Source organism: Oncorhynchus masou, chromosome 5, assembly GCF_036934945.1.
Source record: "Oncorhynchus masou masou isolate Uvic2021 chromosome 5, UVic_Omas_1.1, whole genome shotgun sequence".
Lineage (NCBI taxonomy): Eukaryota > Metazoa > Chordata > Actinopteri > Salmoniformes > Salmonidae > Oncorhynchus > Oncorhynchus masou.
In genome coordinates, this window is record NC_088216.1 from 68,686,498 (window position 1) to 68,707,390 (window position 20,893).

The 20,893-nt window shown below is 41.6% G+C and overlaps 1 protein-coding gene across 1 annotated transcript in view; it reads left to right on the forward strand.

Annotated features, from left to right (window-relative positions):
• The window catches only part of LOC135527766 (chemokine-like protein TAFA-1), a 264,346-nt gene extending 258,344 nt beyond the window's left edge, over positions 1-6,002 (forward strand). The window contains exon 5 of the mRNA XM_064956322.1: positions 3,519-6,002. Coding sequence (XP_064812394.1) covers positions 3,519-3,536 — 18 coding nt within the window. The 3' untranslated portion in view covers positions 3,537-6,002. The remainder of the gene's footprint in view (positions 1-3,518) is intronic.
• The last annotated feature ends 14,891 nt before the right edge of the window (positions 6,003-20,893 follow it).

Below are 20,893 nucleotides of genomic sequence, written 5' to 3' on the forward strand. Positions count from 1 at the left end.
AGAGAAGACTTTTTAAGGTTCTAGATAGCATCCTTTTTTCTGAGAGTGGTAAAGAGAAAAGAGTCAAACTACATTTGAATGGACATGATCGAGTCTTCATGGTACAGTAAGTCAGGCTTTCCTTTATGGTTGTGAAAACTATATATATTTTTTACCTTTATTTAACTAGGCAAGTCAGTTAAGAACAAATTATTATCTTCAATGACAGCCTAGGAACAGTGGGTTAACTGCCTGTTCAGGGGCAGAATGACAGATTTGTACCTTGTCAGCTCGGGGGTTTGAACTTGCAACCTTCCAGTTACTAGTCCAACACTCTAACCACTAGGCTACCCTGCCGCCCCTATACCACTCCAAACTTTGAAAAAAGGTAACAGATCAGTAGATCAGCACAGGACCACTTACAGTACAACATGAGCAGTCTGACCTGTGAGAGAGAAAAGTTATCAAACTCCACATCATTTCACCATCCACTCCCTCTATCTCCAAATTACCACACAGACCTGTCAGTATGAGCTGTGCCCAGGGGCCCAAGGGGTCCCCCAGGGTCCTGTGCCTTGTCTCAATCACACACACAGCTGGCTGCCAATAGCAGAGACCAGTGAATGGAAATGTTAGTGTGAGCAGTATGAGGGAGAAACCAGAGCCACTGGGTTTGGGTTTTTAACTAGCCCCACAATGTTCAGGGTACCCTGTTCTCTGTCTTCATTTCTGGTTCTCACACAGGATTTAGGAAAACACCAGAGAGCGTCACCATTTTAATGAGATAGATTGCTGTGGATGTTGTTCTGTAAATTAGAATTTGAAGAAATACCAAATATATCACATTCTTTAGGAGACATTAACTTTTAGATTATATATTGAGGCACACTGTCAACCTTAGAAAACATGGTGTGGGTATAACCAAGAAAAGACAAAAGGCATGCAGTAAGTAAAGTTTTTGTAGTCTATTTCATGAATGTATTGACAACTTTGTTTAGCCTTGGGACTAAAAAGCCAAGTCTTCAATAGCTGTCTGAGGCCTGCACAATGTGCCATTGAAATCCAGACAGATTCACTACTGACACTAAATAAGAGATGTTGAACTAAAATCAAAAGGAAGACGGTCAGGCTTATATCCCTTTTAGCGGGACCAAAGTCCTTTCACTGGGCTCAGACAGACAGACTGAAATCATTGTGAGGTGATTGGCTGGTTCTGTTAGAGGAAGCACAGGCTGTTCCAGGACATTGATCGTGGGCAAAGTAGTGTGAAATAACAGGCCAAAATATACCACAGTGATGTTACCCAGAGCAGACACACACACAATGGAAACACACCAAGGTTTTTTTGCACTGAAACTCCGCTATCCTATGGATGAGAATGTACCTCAGTTTGAATGTTGTTTATGCTCACAAAATCTTTCTGTTTTTTAGCAATAACCAACACAATCTTACACTCAATTTGTGCAAATGTGTACAAAAATTATTTCAGCAGATTTTGTGCAGTTTTGTTTGGCTTAAAAAATACAGACATTTTTGTGCGACTTCATTCACAGGAAAACACATTTATTTGGGAAAAACTTCAGAAACAACCTTTTGCTCTAATAAAGTTATTAGAGTAATGCATGATGGTCAATGGTGTCCTACACTGCCACATTTATTTATTATATATATATACATATACATATATACATATATATATATATATATATCTAACAACCCAATATTGTTAATCAACCAGGTTGTCACCAGAATAATTATAATATAATAGTAGCCTTGCATTGTTTTGTTTTTTATTAATGCCAATACTGTTTTCTATGCTTGTTTTCACTTAATACTTTGGGATACTGGTTCACTTGAAGTCAGAAAGGCCCCTTTTCCATGTAGGCAACAGTAGGCCTACACCATTTTCTACATTTCACATTTCATGAAGCCAACATTACACAATTTTCTTCATAGTGTTAAGGAAATCCCCAAGTTATGGAAATCTGCTTTTGTACTGCCTCTCCTGAATGGTGGAGATCCCTCGCTACTTGACAACTATCGACCCATATCAAAATTGTCTGTACTGTCAAAGGTACTGGAGTCCTTAGTTAGTAGGCAGCTAAAGACCTACTTCCAAGAAAACAACATCTTAAATGGAATGCAATCAGGTTTTAGGTCTGGCCACAGCACTGCCACTACCCTGAGAGCACTTGATTCAGTGTATCATGCACCCCTCAGGTTCGTTACAAATCGGAAACGTCTAACACATCATTGTGATCCCTACAGCGTTGTTGGCTGGTCGTCATTGACCTTGTGTAGGCTTAAACACTGGTATACACTGATTTATAAGGCCATAATGGATAAAATGCCATTTTATCTCTGTTCTTTTTTAGTCAGGTCAGTAAATAAATATCAGTTACGGTCCCTTTCTGATTTGCTTCTAACAGTACCAAAAATGAGAACAGGTCATGGTAGAAATAGTTTTAGTTACTTAGCACTGTGGTCCTGGAATTCTCTCCTGAACATTTTAAAATGTGACGATCTAGTTTCGTTGGTGGAGTTTAAACACTTGATCTATGTATATATCATAGAAGAGTGTAATTGTTTTTCGGCCAGCTGTTTTAGTCAAGATGTTTGTGTTTTTAATGTAATATGTAATTGTTGTACTGTATGTGTGTTTATAGTTGTGTTTAATGGTGTGTTAGTGTACGGAAGTTGTTTTGTCTGAAACGTTGTTCCCCCTGCTGCTATTGGACCAGGTCTCTCTTGGAAAAGAGATATTATCTCAATGAGAAAAAAAACTGTATGAATAAAGGTAAAATAAATAAATAATATTTTTTAAATGTATCCCCAATCCCCAATCAAATACCTTTGTTGATACAAAAAAACCTGTATAAATAAAGGTACAATAAATAAATACATATTTATTTAAATGCATCCCCAATCCCCAATGAAATACCTTTGTTGATACAAAAAAACCTGTATAAATAAAGGTGAAATAAATAAATACATATTTATTTAAATGCATCCCCATTCCCCAATCAAATACCTTCGTTGATACAAAAAAAACAGACAAATACAGCTTTTTATTTCAATCTAGCAACCCTCATAAAATCCAACATAGCACCAGTGTCCCAAAGTATTAACTGAAAACAAGCATAGAAAACAACATTGAGAAAAATAAAACAAGGCTACGTAAGAATAAATAAATGTGGGACACAATAAAAACATTTCCTATGAATGAAGACGCACAAAAATGTGTTATTTCCTACAAGTTAAGTCACACATTTTTTTTTATAGTCTCACACGAATTAAACCACGCAAAAATGCATGACATCTACTGAAACACTTTTTGTACATATTTACACAAACTGAGTGTGAGATTGTGTTGCAATAACAGCAGAGGAGAGGTGAGAGAGATGGGCTGTACAAAGCCTCTCAGTTCAAAAGACACGTGGAATGGAGAAATTCATCTGGGTGTAATCCTCACACGTCTCTATGCCTGTGTTCTATCTAAGTGTATGTGTTTCTCTTCTTCTCTTCCCTGTGTGTTTCAGATTCATCCTAGGACCTAACAAAGAGTTCCCTCGCAGGCTCCCAGCCAGGATCCCCTCCCTCCAAATGGACTAAAACCATTACATCAACGACGACTGACTGGATTACCTGTGACCGCAAGAAGGATATCCTCTGAAATAAAACAGCTTTGCTAGCGTGGTGCCAAGGGTTTTAGACCAGACTAATCCCCTTTTTGATCAATGAGCCTCACGTCGGTGTTACTCTACGAGAACAACCATGGCCAATTTCCCAAATACACTTTTTTTCTCCCCTTCAAAACGAAAACAGCTTAGCCGGGGTTATTTAGATGTTGTAAAAACGTTATTTGAAAACACTAACGCCTCCCCAAAGGTAAACTGGATGATCCTCACAGAGACTCAGTGCTACTGAGCAGGGGATCCTACAGGATCAGTGGCACATTGGAGGGACATTATGTGGGGATTGCTTTTACCTATTTCATCATCCTTGTCAACGGCATCCATCTTAGAAGCGACATCTCAGCATGCCAGCTATCCTGTGTCTGTGTGGAGCCTGGGCAGTGACCCTGACTGCTGTTCACTCTGCCTACGCAACACAATGCCGCAGGAACAACAACGAGCGCTGAGTAAACAGACACTGAGAGGTCACAGGGGTCAACCCGGGGGCCCACAGTCACTGTCCATGATTGACATGTCAGTCAGAAGTCTTCTTTGTTGGCATGCTCTATGTAATTCATTGGAGCTTTTTCTTTGTACGTAAGATGCTTTGTGTATATATACATATATAAATACAGTACATATAAAAAGAGTATGTGGGCTCCCTTATACAGTAAACAAAATATTCTGCACGGAGATCCTTTTGTGGGATTCTTCATTTCTGTCCCTGATTATGAAGTACAGTGAATTCCTAGTCAAAGGTAGTGGTTGAATCTCCTCTCTGTGTATAGGACTGTTTACAGTGTTTGCTTGTATTGAGAATCTCTGGAATAGCCTTACCGAATCATCATGAGAAAGTATTGGTCTTATTCACCATTCAGTGATGTACTTGGAAGATAGGAATCTCTTTAGCTTCTGTAAAGATGATAAAAACACTGTACAGAACTGTCTAACAAAACAAACTATAATCAACAGCGACCCACGTCCTCTTTTCTGTGCTAAATTAGAGATAACAGTGCAACTGGGCCCAGTATCTGAGAGTTAACGCCTGTTCTTATTTCATTCCTGTGTCTGCTATGGAGAATGAGTGTGGACTTGGCTGTCAATCAATCAAATGTATTTATAAAGCCCTTTTTACATCAGCCAATGTCACAAGTTCTATACAGAAACACAGCCTAAAACCCCAAACAGCAAGCAATGCAGATGTATAAGGTGAGACTAGTGGTTAGAGCATTGGGCCAGTAACCGAAATGTTGCTAGATAAAATCCCCAAGCTGACAAGGTAAAAATCTGTTGTTCTGCCCCTGAACAAGGCAGTTAACCCACTGTTCCTAGGCCGTCATTGTAAATAAGAATTTGTTCTTAACTGACTTGCCTAGTTAAATAAAGGTAAAATAAAAAAAATAAAAAAATTAGCATGGTAGCTAGGAAGAAACCTAGAGAGGAACCAGGCTCTGAGGAGTGGCCAGTCCTCTTCTGGCTGTGCCAGGTAGAGATTATAACAGCACATGGCCAAGATGTTCAAACGTTCATAGATGACCAGCAGGGTTGTTGTGTGTAGATTCCACACTGACACAGTATGCAGGTTTCCATTGACCCAGGGTTATCTGACAAAAGTAATGTCTCCCAAAAAAGCATTGCAACATTTGTAATGGCAGACGTAGGAGACATATTCTAAAGATCAAATACATTTTTATCAGTTCGACAGTGTCCTTACTGCAACAAATGATGATGGAAACTGTGTTTTTTGAATAAAATATGTTTGCTGAATAATTTTGAAGGTACGCACGTGATGTTGTCGTTTAACTATAAAACTTCACTCCACATTTGATTGTAAATGCCTACTGCTTTCAAAATCCATTTATTCAACTAGAAAAATAATGTTTCTCTGCAAGACAAAGATTGTCTTGACTTTCAATAATGCCTGAATTGCTTTACATTGCAATTTGAAGTTTCATCATCAAATTGTTTCAGGTCTCTACTACTGTAGGTCTACATGACTACAATGGCAGGGCCTGTGGCGATAAGTAGGCATGAGAATTATTAGAATATGGCAAATATTAGTAATTTCTTGCATTCTATTCATGCTGGCTTTTTACGGGCTACCTCCCGTAACGTCATTATGTCCAGCTGTTTTTTTCCACATGGCAGTACACTGGAAACGCACTGTGGCATGCAATTGTCGCATCTATAGTACTTTCTATGCGGACATTCTAAATGTCGACAAAAATGTACTGGACAAGTTAAGAGAAACCTAGCTACTGAAAGCCTTTCCAATGGAGATATTGAAAAAGACATTGAGAAAGTATGAGCCACATTCAACAGACATGCAGTACCCCAATTAGATATACATACAGCCTTATCAGAATTAAAGCAATTTTCTATACTGAATTGCCTGTTTCATTTTCCTAAATGTTTACTGTTTTAATGTAGATTTTCTGTCTTAATATGTGGTGCGTACATTCATAAGTTCCTTTAAGTTCCATATATATTATGAACAGATATGTACTCTACCATTCGTCTGAGTGAACAACACATCAACAAAACCAGTCATGACTGGTGGAAATATGCATACAAACAGACATGCTCACACACGCACACACACACAAATTCATCTCTGATTGTTAATTTACAAAACACCCTTGGTGCCAAAGAGAATTTATCAAAATAGCACATCCAATAAATGTATGCAATTAGAATAAAGATTTCCAATATCTTTCCAGGGAAAATACCTGATGATTTTTAATATCAACCCCTCCCCACTCCACCAGCTATATCTGTTGATGCAGAGTTGTCTGATCGCCCTACAGACACACTTGTGTATATTTGTCATTTAGAAATGCATCTTTTTTTGTGCCATTTGGTTCCTCACTGAACAGTCACAGAAGGTGTTAAACCGACAGACACATCAATCTCCCTGCGGTATTGTCAGAATCACACAGTCGGATACAGATGTAGGATCTTAATTTGAACCAGTTTTCTACAGCAGGAAAATAATCCTGCAGAACCAGGAAATTTGAACTATTATGTGGATTATAATTAATGAAAATATTTTGTTGGGGCTGATATATTTTGCATTAGAGCAAATCAAGTCTGACATTTTGAAGTGACAATTAGGAACATTAGAACCCTTTTAAAACCTTGAATACACTACAAGTTTGCGTTTCATGATGTGCAGTAAAATTCCCAACATTAAAATCCTACATTTGTATACAGAGAGAGATCCAGAGAGAGAGAGGGAATGTGTGTTTTCTTCCTCAATGAGCCGTTCCCATTCCCCTCTTTGTTTGTTTCATATCTAATAGGATTCGGAGCGTCCCGTAGTCTCACTGTGTCTGTACAGAACAACAGGACTGAGCGTGTGTGTGGCAGTATGTGTGTAGAGAGAGGAGTGAGAGAATCCAGTTTATACATTTTATGAAAAAAAGATATGGCACTGTGAAGATTATCCTTAAATGTATGAGGATGGACAAATGTTTTTTCTCTCTCCGTGTTTATGCTGGTTCTAAAGTAGATTGTGTTTAAAGGGTGCTCTGGGATGTGCTGGAAGAGGAGAAGAGATACCGTTCGTTCTTCCCTCTCTTTTATTCACTCCACTCCTGTGCAGAGGTGACATGCTGTGGAGACATGTCCTGCTCCATTGTAGGTGGAGTGGAGCAGAACACACCCTACACAGATAACAGACCTCGCTTCTCTCCGTCTCCACATTATTATGACTGTTTCACAGGAGACACATTGGTAACACTTTATTTCTAGTGTAGGTGCTCTATACACTATCAGTAACATTTGAACTATCTACTAACACTAGCTCTACCCCTAATCTTAACCCGTCTCCTAACCCTAAACTTAGCCTTTACCCTAACTCTTACTCTACCCCTAATCTTAACCCGTCTCCTAACCCTAAACTTAACCTTTACCCTAACTCTTACTCTACCCCTAATCGTAACCCGTCTCCTAACCCTAAACTTAACCTTTACCCTAACTCTTACTCTACCCCTAATCTTAACCCGTCTCCTAACCCTAAACTTAACCTTTACCCTAACTCTTACTCTACCCCTAATCGTAACCCGTCTCCTAACCCTAAACTTAACCTTTACCCTAACTCTTACTCTAAACCTAACCCTAACTGTAACCTTAACAAGCAGTTGCTTATCAACAGATTGTTTGTTGATAGTATGACAGATGGAAAATCCGGACTATCCAAATAAAATGTGACCCACAAGAGAGAATAAAGTAGACGGCACAGGTCAAAGTAATTGATTTATGACCCTGTGTCATGATGACGTACACATGTCCAAATATGGGCCTCCGGCCAGGCCATCCTGTTCCTGTGGTCACGTGTTAGAGGGTGTGTGTTATTTTATATCTATATTGCATCCTTTGAAGAAGTCATGGTGATTGATGTCTAGGGGCCTGGTTGGACTGGGGGGGTTGAGTGTTTGAACTTTTGGAACGTGTATGTCCCCAACCCCCAGTTTTATTGCCCTTATGGTTGTTATCTGATGAAGCAGGAATGTCCTGGGGTATTGGCTGTGGCATATGCATTATAAATATCCAGAACAAGGCCTGCGATTTTTAAAATAAAGGCCCGAATATTAAACATAAAAAATATGTCTCCTAGGCCAATTCTTGGGGTGCTCTGCAGCTCATGTCATGAATCCAATGACAAAAGCCTGGAGGATGTTTTGCGTGAGGCTCCAGAATGTTTTAAAGGATTTTTGTGTACAAGTGAGGGATATATGTCTTACATATTCCAACCTGAGGAATCTACGGTTAAGATATTCACAGACAGTGGGTCCAAACCCCTTTATCGGGCAGAACCCGAGAGTTTTCTCCAGCGCTAAGGATGAGAGAATGGCTTAAAATAAGACTCGCGCTGTGTCAAATTGAACAGGCCCTGAGTGCTTCAAGTCTACCCGGATATGCATTGGAAGAACAGGTCTTGATAGTGCAAATGCTACGAAAACTGTCAGTTCATCTTTATTTTCCAAAGCATGCAAGGATGTACATTTTTTTCAAATAATGTTCAGTTTTAAATGGCATAATTACCAAATTTTCCGAACACTGATGAATAAGCTGGACAGTCTTTTCGAAAATCGTGAACACTTACGCCGATGGCTGAGGTTATCGTTGAGACATACCCAGGACCCACAAGGCCGAAGGCGGATCTTTCCCTGGAGTGAAAACGTCCGGAGCTTCGATGGAGCGGGCAAATTACTTTGCGATGGTGAATTGGAAACGGATAATGGTCAGGGCTAACCGGACCCTTTATCTGTAAGAAATAGTCAATCAATTTGAATTATAACGTGTGTTAAAATGCAGGTGCAGCAGGAGTGTGTGTGTGTGTGTGTGTGTTCAACAGGGGCCCAAGCGTTCTATCTGTATAGAATCCTTTGAAACCAAGGTTTGCACTATCAGGCATACGGCATGTCCAGATATGTGCCGACCGCCCCGGGTTAAACACTGATATCTAATCAGCGCCCGGTACCCCACCAACCCGGTTGTAGACAGAATGTCTCTTTGAATTCACCGCCTTTGTTTTCTAAACCAAAAATACAGGGGGGTTGCATACAGGATATCTCCCTTTAAACTCGTTCCGTACTTTCGCAAGTTAGGGACAGAACGTGGAACATCTACAGTATCTTAACACTGTTAGCACAGCTTTAGCGCAAACCCACAGGCCCGAATATTTAGCTGCCCGGATAGATTAAAAAATATATTCTGAATAAGTGAATCTCTCCTAATGGATATTTCTGGATATTTCTGGAGTAAGTGCAAAATATATGTTAAGATTTGTTTGAATATTATCGGGATATTATTGTAATATTAAACCCGAGTTATTTGTGTATTTCAGACCAAATGCCAATATAAGTTATAAAGTGTATATATATAACTGGCAATATTGTCTAACGTTTGTTAGGATCCCAAACATCTACGCAGCTTTTACGAGGTTTAAACGGATCTGGAACAACATGAATGGGCTTCTCAGTCTCAAAAACCCGTCAGTCAATCGCCATCATCATTTTTTTGCTGTAAGTCCTTATAATTAATCACATACCCAAGAATATTTATATATATAAAAAAAATTGTGTGTACTATTTTCAAAGCTATTTTATGTGTTTACAGCCGGCATACAGCCAAGAGTGATAAAGGATTCGTTATGGACATCTGACACATCGGGTGACTTGTGTGCAATCCTCCCGTTCTGTACAAACGTTTTTTCAAACTCACCGCGAATCCCGGGAATCCTCCACCCCCTCACGACATATTCCAGACCCCAACAAGCAGCGCACAACCTGAGCTCTAGTACATTGCTCAGAATCCACCCCTCCAGAAAAGTACTACTGGGCAGGGAACTTGCGGCTTCACGAGCCAGCGCTCCATGGACACGGTATGAGACCATTATACATTTTGTTATTAGTTATACGTCTTTTTATTAGTTATACCTCTTTTGATAGAATATGTTAAAACAAGGACAAATAATGTTTTTTCAGACTGCCAGGAGACAGGCCCTGCAGAATCGGGAACACTAGATGAAAAAAGTCACACCCCCCCGGTTTCTGCGATTCGGCAGAACAGCCAGCGCCAAAAAAGCCAAGCTATTTTAACTATGTATTGTTAATATATAGTATTATACCTGAAATGTATTTGACATTTTATGTATCTAACATATTTCTATATTTAATAACGTATTTTGTATGTATTATTTTCTTTCAGACTCCCCGGCGAAAAATGGCACAGAAGGACACATACATCTAGAGCTGGGGGATTCCGGCACACCGAACATTCCCGATGAAACAACCAAAGCGGAGGATAGACCGGTTTTTAATGACATTTCAGATGTTGACGACCAGTTATTCTGTGATGCGGTCAACCTTATCGACCCCGTCAATTCTATGGCATCAGTATCTGCAATAGAACAAGAAAGGTTTTTCACATTATTTTCCAGGGCTTTGAAATCGAGGAACGTTTTGCTATACAAACAACTGGGGGTTTTAATTAAGAGACAGTACAGAGACGATATGTTATTCTGGCATAGAACAATTCCACGCATGTTAAACAGCAAACCGATTAAAAAACGCAAATACAGACGCTAAAATCATACATGTAACACCTATCATTCCAGAAATACACAAAAACGCACATCCTTAATTATCCAAATGGCAGAACTCCAGGAACAAGGTGAGACAGTTGAAAGCCTCTTAGCACAGATACCGCCAGAACTCCTAGAAGTTATTAAACGTATGAACGAGTCAGGGACGCCCGATGAAAGCATATTATCTCAGATTCCAGCCGAACTCCTAGAAATTATTAATCGTATGAACGAGTCAGGGACGCCCGATGAAAACCTGTTATCACAGATTCCCGAAGCCCTCATAACCTTAATTAATCGGATGAACGAGAGTCAGACATTTTCGGCCCCTGCCACCCCAACAGCGATAGACCAACCAGTAACGCCCAGGTCCGTAAAGTCTGAAACGCCACAAGATGTTTTTGGGGAATTGGAAAATTGTCTAATAAATCTGGAGGGAGATGGTATTGATAGACATGTCCGGGTTGTGTACCGGAATAAATTCAACAATACAGAGATTCGACAGTTTTTCAATTTCCAATGGGTGAATCAGAATCTTGACTATGCGATGTTTTACGTAATGATAATGGACACTCTGAACGATCTATTAGAGACGGCAAGAGATTATGGCGAACCACGTGATGTCTTACAGTTGGAGATTTGTGGAGATAGCCTGCATAACACAATATCTCTTATTTTACCCAATGGCGAAGCAGATCTTGAACAATTTACCACGCTGCTAGGATGCCTTGTTCAGTCAAATTTAGCCGTCATAGCAGATCGGACCCTCGAGCTTGTAGTGCAAATAATACGTCAACCCCAGGGTGGTGGTGGGCAGAGAAGGAAGCTTGATAGCCTAATGCAGTCAGATCATAAGCAATAAAAGTGCCTACCTCATAAACGTTCACAATCCCGATAATAAGCTATGTTTTGCAATAGGCCTAGTGCATTTACTTAACCCTGGATGTACTGAGAGCAGCAAAATCCAAAGATCCATGGGTCTCGGTATACAGGATGCTGTGGTTTTGTACCACAGTAGAGCTAATGCAGCTCTCTTGAAGTTCCAAAACACCCCACAACCGCATCCTCAGATTCTGTACTTTTATGTGCAAAACGAACATTACTACGCCGTTACCAACATCACGGCGTTCATAGGGGCACCATATGTGTGTCCATCCTGCCATACCGGCTACACCCGAAAGGGGGGGGGGGCACTTGTGCCGTTATAACTGTTCAGTGTGTCAGGATGCAGATTGCCCAATGCAAACCCTTAAACTTGACACCCTGTGAGGATTGCCACCGCACATGTCGTTCGACCTACTTTTATGATAAACACAAAATTGAAACATGGCACCCTAAGGCATGTAAATTTGTAAGCATTTGTGTAGTAAAATCTTGTGTTTTGTAGACCCAGCCTTCAACCAGAGATACATTGACCATTTAAGCTTCTTACCCATGCGATTGGCTCAAATGCCATAGGCCTTGGGTTTTGAAAACTCTGTGAAAGGCTGGTTCCCCCACTTCTTCACATCTGAGGAGAATCTATATTATGTCGGATCATATCCCAGCCTAGAAATGTACGGGTGTACGGGTGTGATCAAAGATTCATGACGTGGTACGAAACAGTAAGACATGGCACCTTTGATTTCCATAAAGAGATGGAATCATACTGTGACAATGATGTGGTTATACTTCATGAAGGATGCCTCAGATTCAGAGAAGAGGTAATCAAAGATGCAGGCATTGACCCCTGGAATTATACAACTATTGCATCGGCATGCATGAAAACCTATCGTACACACTATCTGCCTACAGCCTCTATAGCTATCCCCTCAACTGACAACTACCGACGCCAATTTAAGTCATACTCTAGTGGGTCCATTCAATGGTTGGAGGATATGGCCCAGGATAAAGACATTTTTATTCAACATGCTTTGAATCGGGGGGAGAAGGCGTTTGGCACTTCCCATGTAGATGGCTACACCCAGATTGGCGGGGTTGAGACCGTGTATGAGTACAACGGTTGTTTCTTCCATGGTTGTAAATCTTGCTTTGTGCCCCAGACCATGTGTGTCCTAACCCAAAAGACTTTTGGGGAAATGTACCAAGAGTTTCAAGACAAATTGGATTCTTTACAGGCTACTTACAGCCTAAAAGTGGAGGTTTTGTGGGAGCACGAATGGACCGCCCTCAAAAAGTCTGATCCTCATGTTCAAGCCTTCCTTTCCAGCTATGACACCCCAGATTCCCTGGAACCCCGACAGGCCTTGTATGGCGGCCGTACCAATGCTTTGACCTTGCGGTATGTAGCGCAACCCAACGAGACAATAGGATATGTAGATATTACATCCCTTTATCCTCATGTAATGAGTTCCTCATGCTATCCTATGGGGCATTCGGAATTATTCATCATGATTTTGACTTACCTCAAAACTATTTTGGTCTGATCAAAGCAACTGTCTACCCTCCTAGGGGTTTGTTTATACCAGTGTTGCCTTACAGCGGCCCTCAAGGAAAACTTTTCTTTCCCCTTTGTCGCACCTGCAGTGAAAACAAACAGCAAACCCCATGTGATCACTCACATCAAGAAAGAACCCTGACAGGGGTGTGGGTCACAGTTGAAGGCTTTAGAGATGGGGTATCGGGTGGCCAAAGTCTTTGAAGTGTGAAACTTTTCCAAGAAATCAGACACTCTTTTTAAAGAGTACATCAAGACCTTCTTGAGATGCAAGCAAATGGCTTCAGGCTATCCTGCATCGGTCACAGATCAAGAGAGCAAAGACAGGTACATTCAAGACTATCACGAAAGAGAAGGCATACTTCTTGACCCTGGCAGAATAGAGGTCAACAAAACCAAACGAAATGTGTCGAAATTGTACTTAAATTTGCTTTTGGGCAAATTATCGCAGAGATGTAATATGCTAAAGACCCCGAAGAATTTTTAGAATTTGTTTTTTCGGACCAATACGAAATTTTACATTTTTCATTCTTGAGTCAAGACATTGCCTTGGTGCAATGGCGACGTAACAATAAGTGGGTTCTACCCCCGGGTAATGTAAATGTGTTTCTTGCATCAAATACCACGGCCTATGGCCGACTTGAACTGTATAAGCTAATGGAGCAGCTTCAGAGGTGGGTTCTTTATCACGACACAGACTCTGTGATCTATGTAAGCAAACCGGGGGATTGGAGCCCCCCACTCAGCAACTATCTGGGTGGCTTAACGAGTGAACTCGCAGAGGTTGACCATATCACAGAATGGTCCTCCTCTGGTCCCAAAAGCTATGCTTTTAGGACTAAAAAGAATCACGTGGTGTTGAAAGCCAAAGGCGTGACTCAAAACTACAAAAATGCCCCGCGTGTAAACTTGGAATCAATCACACGCTTGGTCGAGGGGTTCCTAAATGATAGGAATAGTGACTTGGAGATTTTGAGCTCCTACAAACAGATTGTTAGGGATAAAAAGGACTTCCATCTGAGGAATGCCCCACTCACTAAAAGATTCAGGGTAGTCTATGACAAGAGACTGCTTTTGCCTGACGGGACCACATTGCCCTTTGGCTACTGACTTATGCTACATGCCGCAGTGTGTCAGGTGTGACTCAAAACTATGAAAATGCCCCGCGTGTAAAACTTGGAATCAATCACACGTTTGGCCGAGGGGTTCCTAAATGACAGGAATAGTGACTTGGAGATTTTGAGCTCCTACAAAAAGATTGTTAGGGATAAAAAGGACTTCCATCTGAGGAATGCCCCACTTGCTAAAATATTCAGGGTAGTCTATGACAAGAGACTGCTTTTGCCTGACGGGACCACATTGCCCTTTGGCTACTGACTTATGCTACAAGCTACAGTGTGTCTTAAAGCTTAAGATATAATGACTGCTGTAGAAGGTTTTGACCCCCGGTTGCAACAACCATTTTCGGCCTTAATCGCAGGGCTGTCTAATAGTGGTAAAACTTGTTTTGTAAAAAGTATTTTAGAGAATTCTGAACATGTGTTATCTCAAAAGCCTGATAATGTTGTGTGTTGTTATTCTTGTTATCAACGTCTGTATGATGAATTGTTGAAGACAATAAAAATCAAGTTTGTTGAAGGAATACCTGAATCCCTGTCCGATGATGAACTTTTACCTCCTCATAAAAACAATCTGCTGGTTTTGGACGATATGCTATTTGCAGGTAGCGAACATCCCGAAATTGCCTGAGCGTTTACCCAATATACTCATCATAGAAACCTGTCCGTGCTTTACTTGGTGCAGAATGTGTTTCACCAAGGTAAAAATAGCTGCACCATCAGTTTGAATGCCAATTACATGGTTTTGTTCAAAAATCCTAGAGACAAACTACAAATGAACACTCTAGCTCAGCAGATGTACCCGGGAAGGAAATCCTACTTTATGGAAAGCTACGAGGACGCTACCAAAGCACCATTTTCTTATTTAATCGTGGATTTAAAAGCAAATACTCCAGAACACCTGAGGCTACGAACAGGTCTGTTCCCGTGGGAGTGGCCGGCTGCGTACATTCCTAAAAAGTAACCGCTATGTCTCTGCGTTTAAAAGGAAACATGCCCCTCTTGAGAAGCCTAGTTGGGGCTACATCTAATGAACGGAAGGCCATCTTGGGTCACTGTTCTTCAGATCTCATATTATCCCTATGTGAGATTGCTTTGAATATTCTCAAAGGACGCATTCCACTCACCCTGACACAATTGAAAAAATTAAAGAGACAAAAGACCGTGATCAAACTCTTTGCCAATAAAAGGGTCAGTCTTCAAAAGAAACGACATAGCATACAACAGTCTGGTGGTTTTATTCTACCTTTACTAAGTATAGCCGTGCCCTTCATCACCAGCCTTATTGCTGCCAGACGTGGGGGTTGAACACAGGGTGATGGCCAATAAAATGTATCTGGTGCCACAACAAGAGTTGGATAGACTTAAAAAACAAGGGTCCTGAAAATATCAGACAAACAGCGGAAAATGATTTGGATACGGCCATGAAGGAGATTTTGAATCAAAAAGGATTGAACCCCTATGATAAGGTCCAAAAATACACAAACCTCTTGCAAAGGTATTTGTCCTTGGTGAAACAAGGGGAGAGAGAGACAGGCCATTTAACTATGTCCCTACAGGACCCTTTAAAAGATGACGAGCCTAGCGAGAGCCAAGCCCTGTAATGCCTGTACCTGTGAGCTTACCGTCTGAAGATCAGATGCCTGTTGAAGATAAAGTTATGCATGACTTGTTAACCCATGTTCTGGCACGTAACAGGAAAAATGTTAGATACATTATGAACAAGATAAAAGACTCAAATGGGGCAGTTACTTGGAATGACAAACGAGAGTTTATCCTTCAGGGCTCTGTTGTCAAGGGTTCACATATGCTTGACTTGCTTAAAAGTACCACATCTGCCCACAACGTTGCTGATGACAGAAGACCTCCAGGGTGGCTTCAGTTTCTTAAGGCCCTGGTCATCCTCAACATTCCCCTCTCGGGTGTACCCAACTATAAGCTCCGTCAACAGATTCACTCTTTAAAACACAAACCTTCAACGAGATACAGCACCCCTAAAGATGCCTCAAAACCCCCGCATCCTTATGAAATGAATGATGATAACCCATTTACCCCCCTGAATGCCTCCGGACCTTTCCCTAATCCCGATCTCTCTGGGTGGTTAGACTTTTGAATGACTTTTGAATGACTATGATTAAATTCAATAAATTTTATTTGAAAAAATAAGCAATTTAACATTTGTGGCATTCTTTAAACATTTGGCGTGAGCATACGCCTTGATTACACGTTCTTAAAGGATACACATTTGAACACTTGATATTTTCTAACAAAACAAGCTACAACGTTATCATTACTTCTTAAATCATCCTTATAAAGAGACATAACATCTTCAAAAGAAACTCCCTGGGCTCTTTGGCTTAGGTAGAATACACAGTGTTGACCGCATGTAGTGGAAAGGTTATCTTGCACTTGTTTGATGTTGTAGTATATCTTTGAGCAGTTTTTGGTCAAAAATTCTTTAATAGATTTGGGGAAATTTGAAAAACCGGGGGGAAAGCCGTAGGAATCAAAAAAAGTTGAGATTTTTCTTCCTCCTTCCTCTTCTAATGTCACAGCTAGCCAATGTTAACCCGGCATGTGTTTAGGTTGGGTATTGACAGTAAACATGGCAGGCCGCACCATCCATTTCTCCATAGGTAATTCATCACAAGCCAACACTCCGCAAAATTGTTTTCCAATCAGTCGGCTCATGAGCCCTTGGGTATTCATGTCTTTGCTCAACGATCCTTAATAATAATCTACTGAAACCTGTCTTTGGCTATTCACCTCCAAGATTGAATCAGAGCATGCATAAACAATCATGCTAACGGTACAGGCTAAAGGTGTACGGAAACGCATTTCCAGCCTGAGGTTACCTTGGGACACCACCGAAAGATTTCCTGAGGTGTCTTCATCAGGGGATAAATTGAAAGCATACATTGTGTAACCCTCTGCAAAATAATTTCTGTCAATAGGTAAAGAAAGATCTTTTAGATGCCTCCCGGTAGCCAGGAATAGATTGTAAAATTCTCGCACAGATATGTTGTTATTCAATTGCGGTTGGAAAGCCTTAGCAGGGACCTGACGTCCGTCCTGACACAGAGCTACATACTCTGCATTGAAGTGTTGAAAATTAAATGGGTTTTTATTTAAGCTGCCCGTATTGGAGGCGTGATCAACCAAACCTATAACCACGTATCGCGGTAAAGGGCCTAGAAATAGGTTTTCTTGACTGCAGATTCTGCTGCCCACAGGTATGCTAAAGGTTTTCATGGTAATTATTTGGAGAGGGTAAAGGGCATTTCCTTTCATCAAAGCCTGTGAGTGACCCAGACGAACTGCCGGAGATACAGACACTTTTTTAAATAAAAAGCGTGGCCCCCAATACTTTTAAACTAAAGTCCCCGTCCTGCGCAGACATTAGGCAAAACTCATCCTTGGCCCTGGTTAATTTTAGTCTTAAATCAACCGCATTTAAGAGTAAACGTTCTTCAAAGAAAATGTCAGAGTGTATAGGGCCTATCAGATGAGACTCTCGAGATTCGGCACAGTAGCGAGCGCGTGCCTCCAGTCCTTTGTTTGCACCGGTGGATGGGTCTGTCTATTCCATAGAGCCTACAGGTGTATCCTTGCTAAACAGCCCAGTGCTGAATTGGGTCTTGAGATTGTCTTCAGAGTAGTTGAGTAAACACTCCATGATGGCCCGGTATGGGGATATGGCACTGCTTTGACTGATTAGACGTTCCCCCAAAGTCACATCCACTTGGGAGAAGATGGTGGCCACTGGGTAATTAATGAGACTCACTTTGGCATCGTCTGCAATATTAGTACCATCTCTTTTGGTAACTTTTAGACGCAAATGCACCAAGGTGTTGTTGAGGTCCAGATAGTTGTCATCGTGGCCTGGTATGAAAAACTCTATGGGACTGTAATGTCAGAGAGTGGGGCTATCTCCACATAACTGGACCTCTCTACTGAATGTTGGGTTAAGGAGAAACACTCTATAGGACCGTTGTCTGTAATGGCAGAGAGTGGGGCTATCTCCACATAACTGGACCTCTCTACTGAATGTTGGGTTCAGGAGAAACACTCTATAGGACCGTTGTCTGTAATGGCAGAGAGTGGGGCTATCTCCACATAACTGGACCTCTCTACTGAATGTTGTGTTAAGGAGAAACACTCTATAGGACCGTTGTCTGTAATGGCAGAGAGTGGGGCTATCTCCACATAACTGGACCTCTCTACTGAATGTTGTGTTAAGGAGAAACACTCTATAGGACCGTTGTCTGTAATGGCAGAGAGTGGGGCTATCTCCACATAACTGGACCTCTCTACTGAATGTTGGGTTCAGGAGAAACACTCTATAGGACCGTTGTCTGTAATGGCAGAGAGTGGGGCTATCTCCACATAACTGGACCTCTCTACTGAATGTTGTGTTAAGGAGAAACACTCTATAGGACCGTTGTCTGTAATGGCAGAGAGTGGGGCTATCTCCACATAACTGGACCTCTCTACTGAATGTTGTGTTAAGGAGAAACACTCTATAGGACCGTTGTCTGTAATGGCAGAGAGTGGGGCTATCTCCACATAACTGGACCTCTCTACTGAATGTTGGGTTCAGGAGAAACACTCTATAGGACCGTTGTCTGTAATGGCAGAGAGTGGGGCAATATCCACATAACTGGACCTCTCTACTGAATGTTGTGTTAAGGAGAAACACTCTATAGGACCGTTGTCTGTAATGGCAGAGAGTGGGGCTATCTCCACATAACTGGACCTCTCTACTGAATGTTGTGTTAAGGAGAAACACTCTATAGGACCGTTGTCTGTAATGGCAGAGAGTGGGGCTATCTCCACATAACTGGACCTCTCTACTGAATGTTGGGTTAAGGGGGCCGTGAAAAGATCGAGCTCTGTCTTTATAGCTTCAGAGGACATGCGGTGTAAAAGAGCCATGGTGCTTGTTCTTTTAGAAAATACTTCAGAGTATTCTTTTTACCTTTTTGGTCCTGTGTACATGAAGGGGGTGTCACAGGTCTTGCCAGGGGGGAGTAGAATGTTAATGCGTAAGTGAAGAACTGTAGGTTTTAAGGACCCTCATTTTATTGTTGAACCAGCCCTCGGGGTATCTGGGCGTGGTTAATGCAGCCGCGTACTTAGTTTTCTCCGTGGGTTGACCCTTCTGACGATGTACCTTCTTGGGGCTCCTTTGAATCGTAATCCTCAGGATTCGTATATATTATGCACTTTTTTAGCCGAACAATGCTCTGGCGCTGTTGGCTCTGTACAAACAGAGCGTCCAACAACTCCAACATTTTCAATTCCATTAAATCCCAACTTTTAAATGGGATAAGCATGTGCAACCTAAAATCACCGACCAAACCGCCCTCCCGGATGTTTTGGTTGCGGATTTCCTCGGTGCTGATGTAGAACTCCACGCAGCCACAGGGAAGTCCATTCTTTCTCTGTATTTTAACCCGGTGAAATGCTCTTCCTGAGGAGTCAGGGGTACCTTCCCAACAGGTCTCGTAGTCTGTGAACAAGCTGTACCCCTTGGTGATACGTCTCAGTTTGGGACACAAAACCTGGCGAAACACCGTCCAGTCTTCAACCCCATAGTCCACTCCTAATGTCTGGTCGGTATATTCTTCTCCTTCGTCTACCGTATAGAGTTTCACTCTACAGGCCAAGTAATCAAACAGATACCCCCAGTGCTGTCCATTAGACATCAGCACTTCATCTTTCAGCGCAGTTGCGGGCGGTATCTGGGTTCTATACACACTTAGAAACCGCTTTTTTGGAGCATCGTATATTGCGGCAGTATACTCTGCCCTTTCTCTATGTTTCAGCCGCGGTCCTGCTTCCGTTGTTACAGTCATCACAGCTTTGCCACTGATCGCAAAATCCATGTTTAAAAATCGTGTTTACTGTTCTGGGTTCGCACGCCTTGTTCTGGACATTTATAATGCGTATGCCACAGCCAATACACCAGGACATGCCTGCTTTATCAGATAACAACCCTAAGGGCAATAAAACTGGGGGCCATACACGTTCAGGGGTATACGCCATTGAAGCGACTCTTAGGGCCATCAGATCATTTCGTCCGCAGACCTGCTCTTCCAACGCATATCCGGGTAGACTTGAATCACTCAGGGCCTGTTCAATTTGACACAGCGCGAGTCTTATTTTAAGCCATTCTCTCATCCGTAGCGCTGGAGAAAACTCTCGGGTTCTGCCCGATAAAGGGGTTTGGACCCACTGTCTGTGAATATCTTAACCGTAGATTCCTCAGGTTGGAATATGTAAGACATATATCCCTCACTTGTACACAAAAATCCTTTAAAACATTCTGGAGCCTCACGCAAAACATCCTCCAGGCTTTTGTCATTGGATTCATGACATGAGCTGCAGAGCACCCCGAGAATTGGCCTAGGAGACATATTTTTTATGTTTATTAATATTCGGGCCTTTATTTAAAAAAATCGCAGGCCTTGTTCTGGACATTTATAATGCATATGCCACAGCCAATACCCCAGGACATTCCTGCTTCATCAGATAACAACCATAAGGGCAATAAAACTGGGGGTGGGGGACATACACGTTCCAAAAGTTCAAA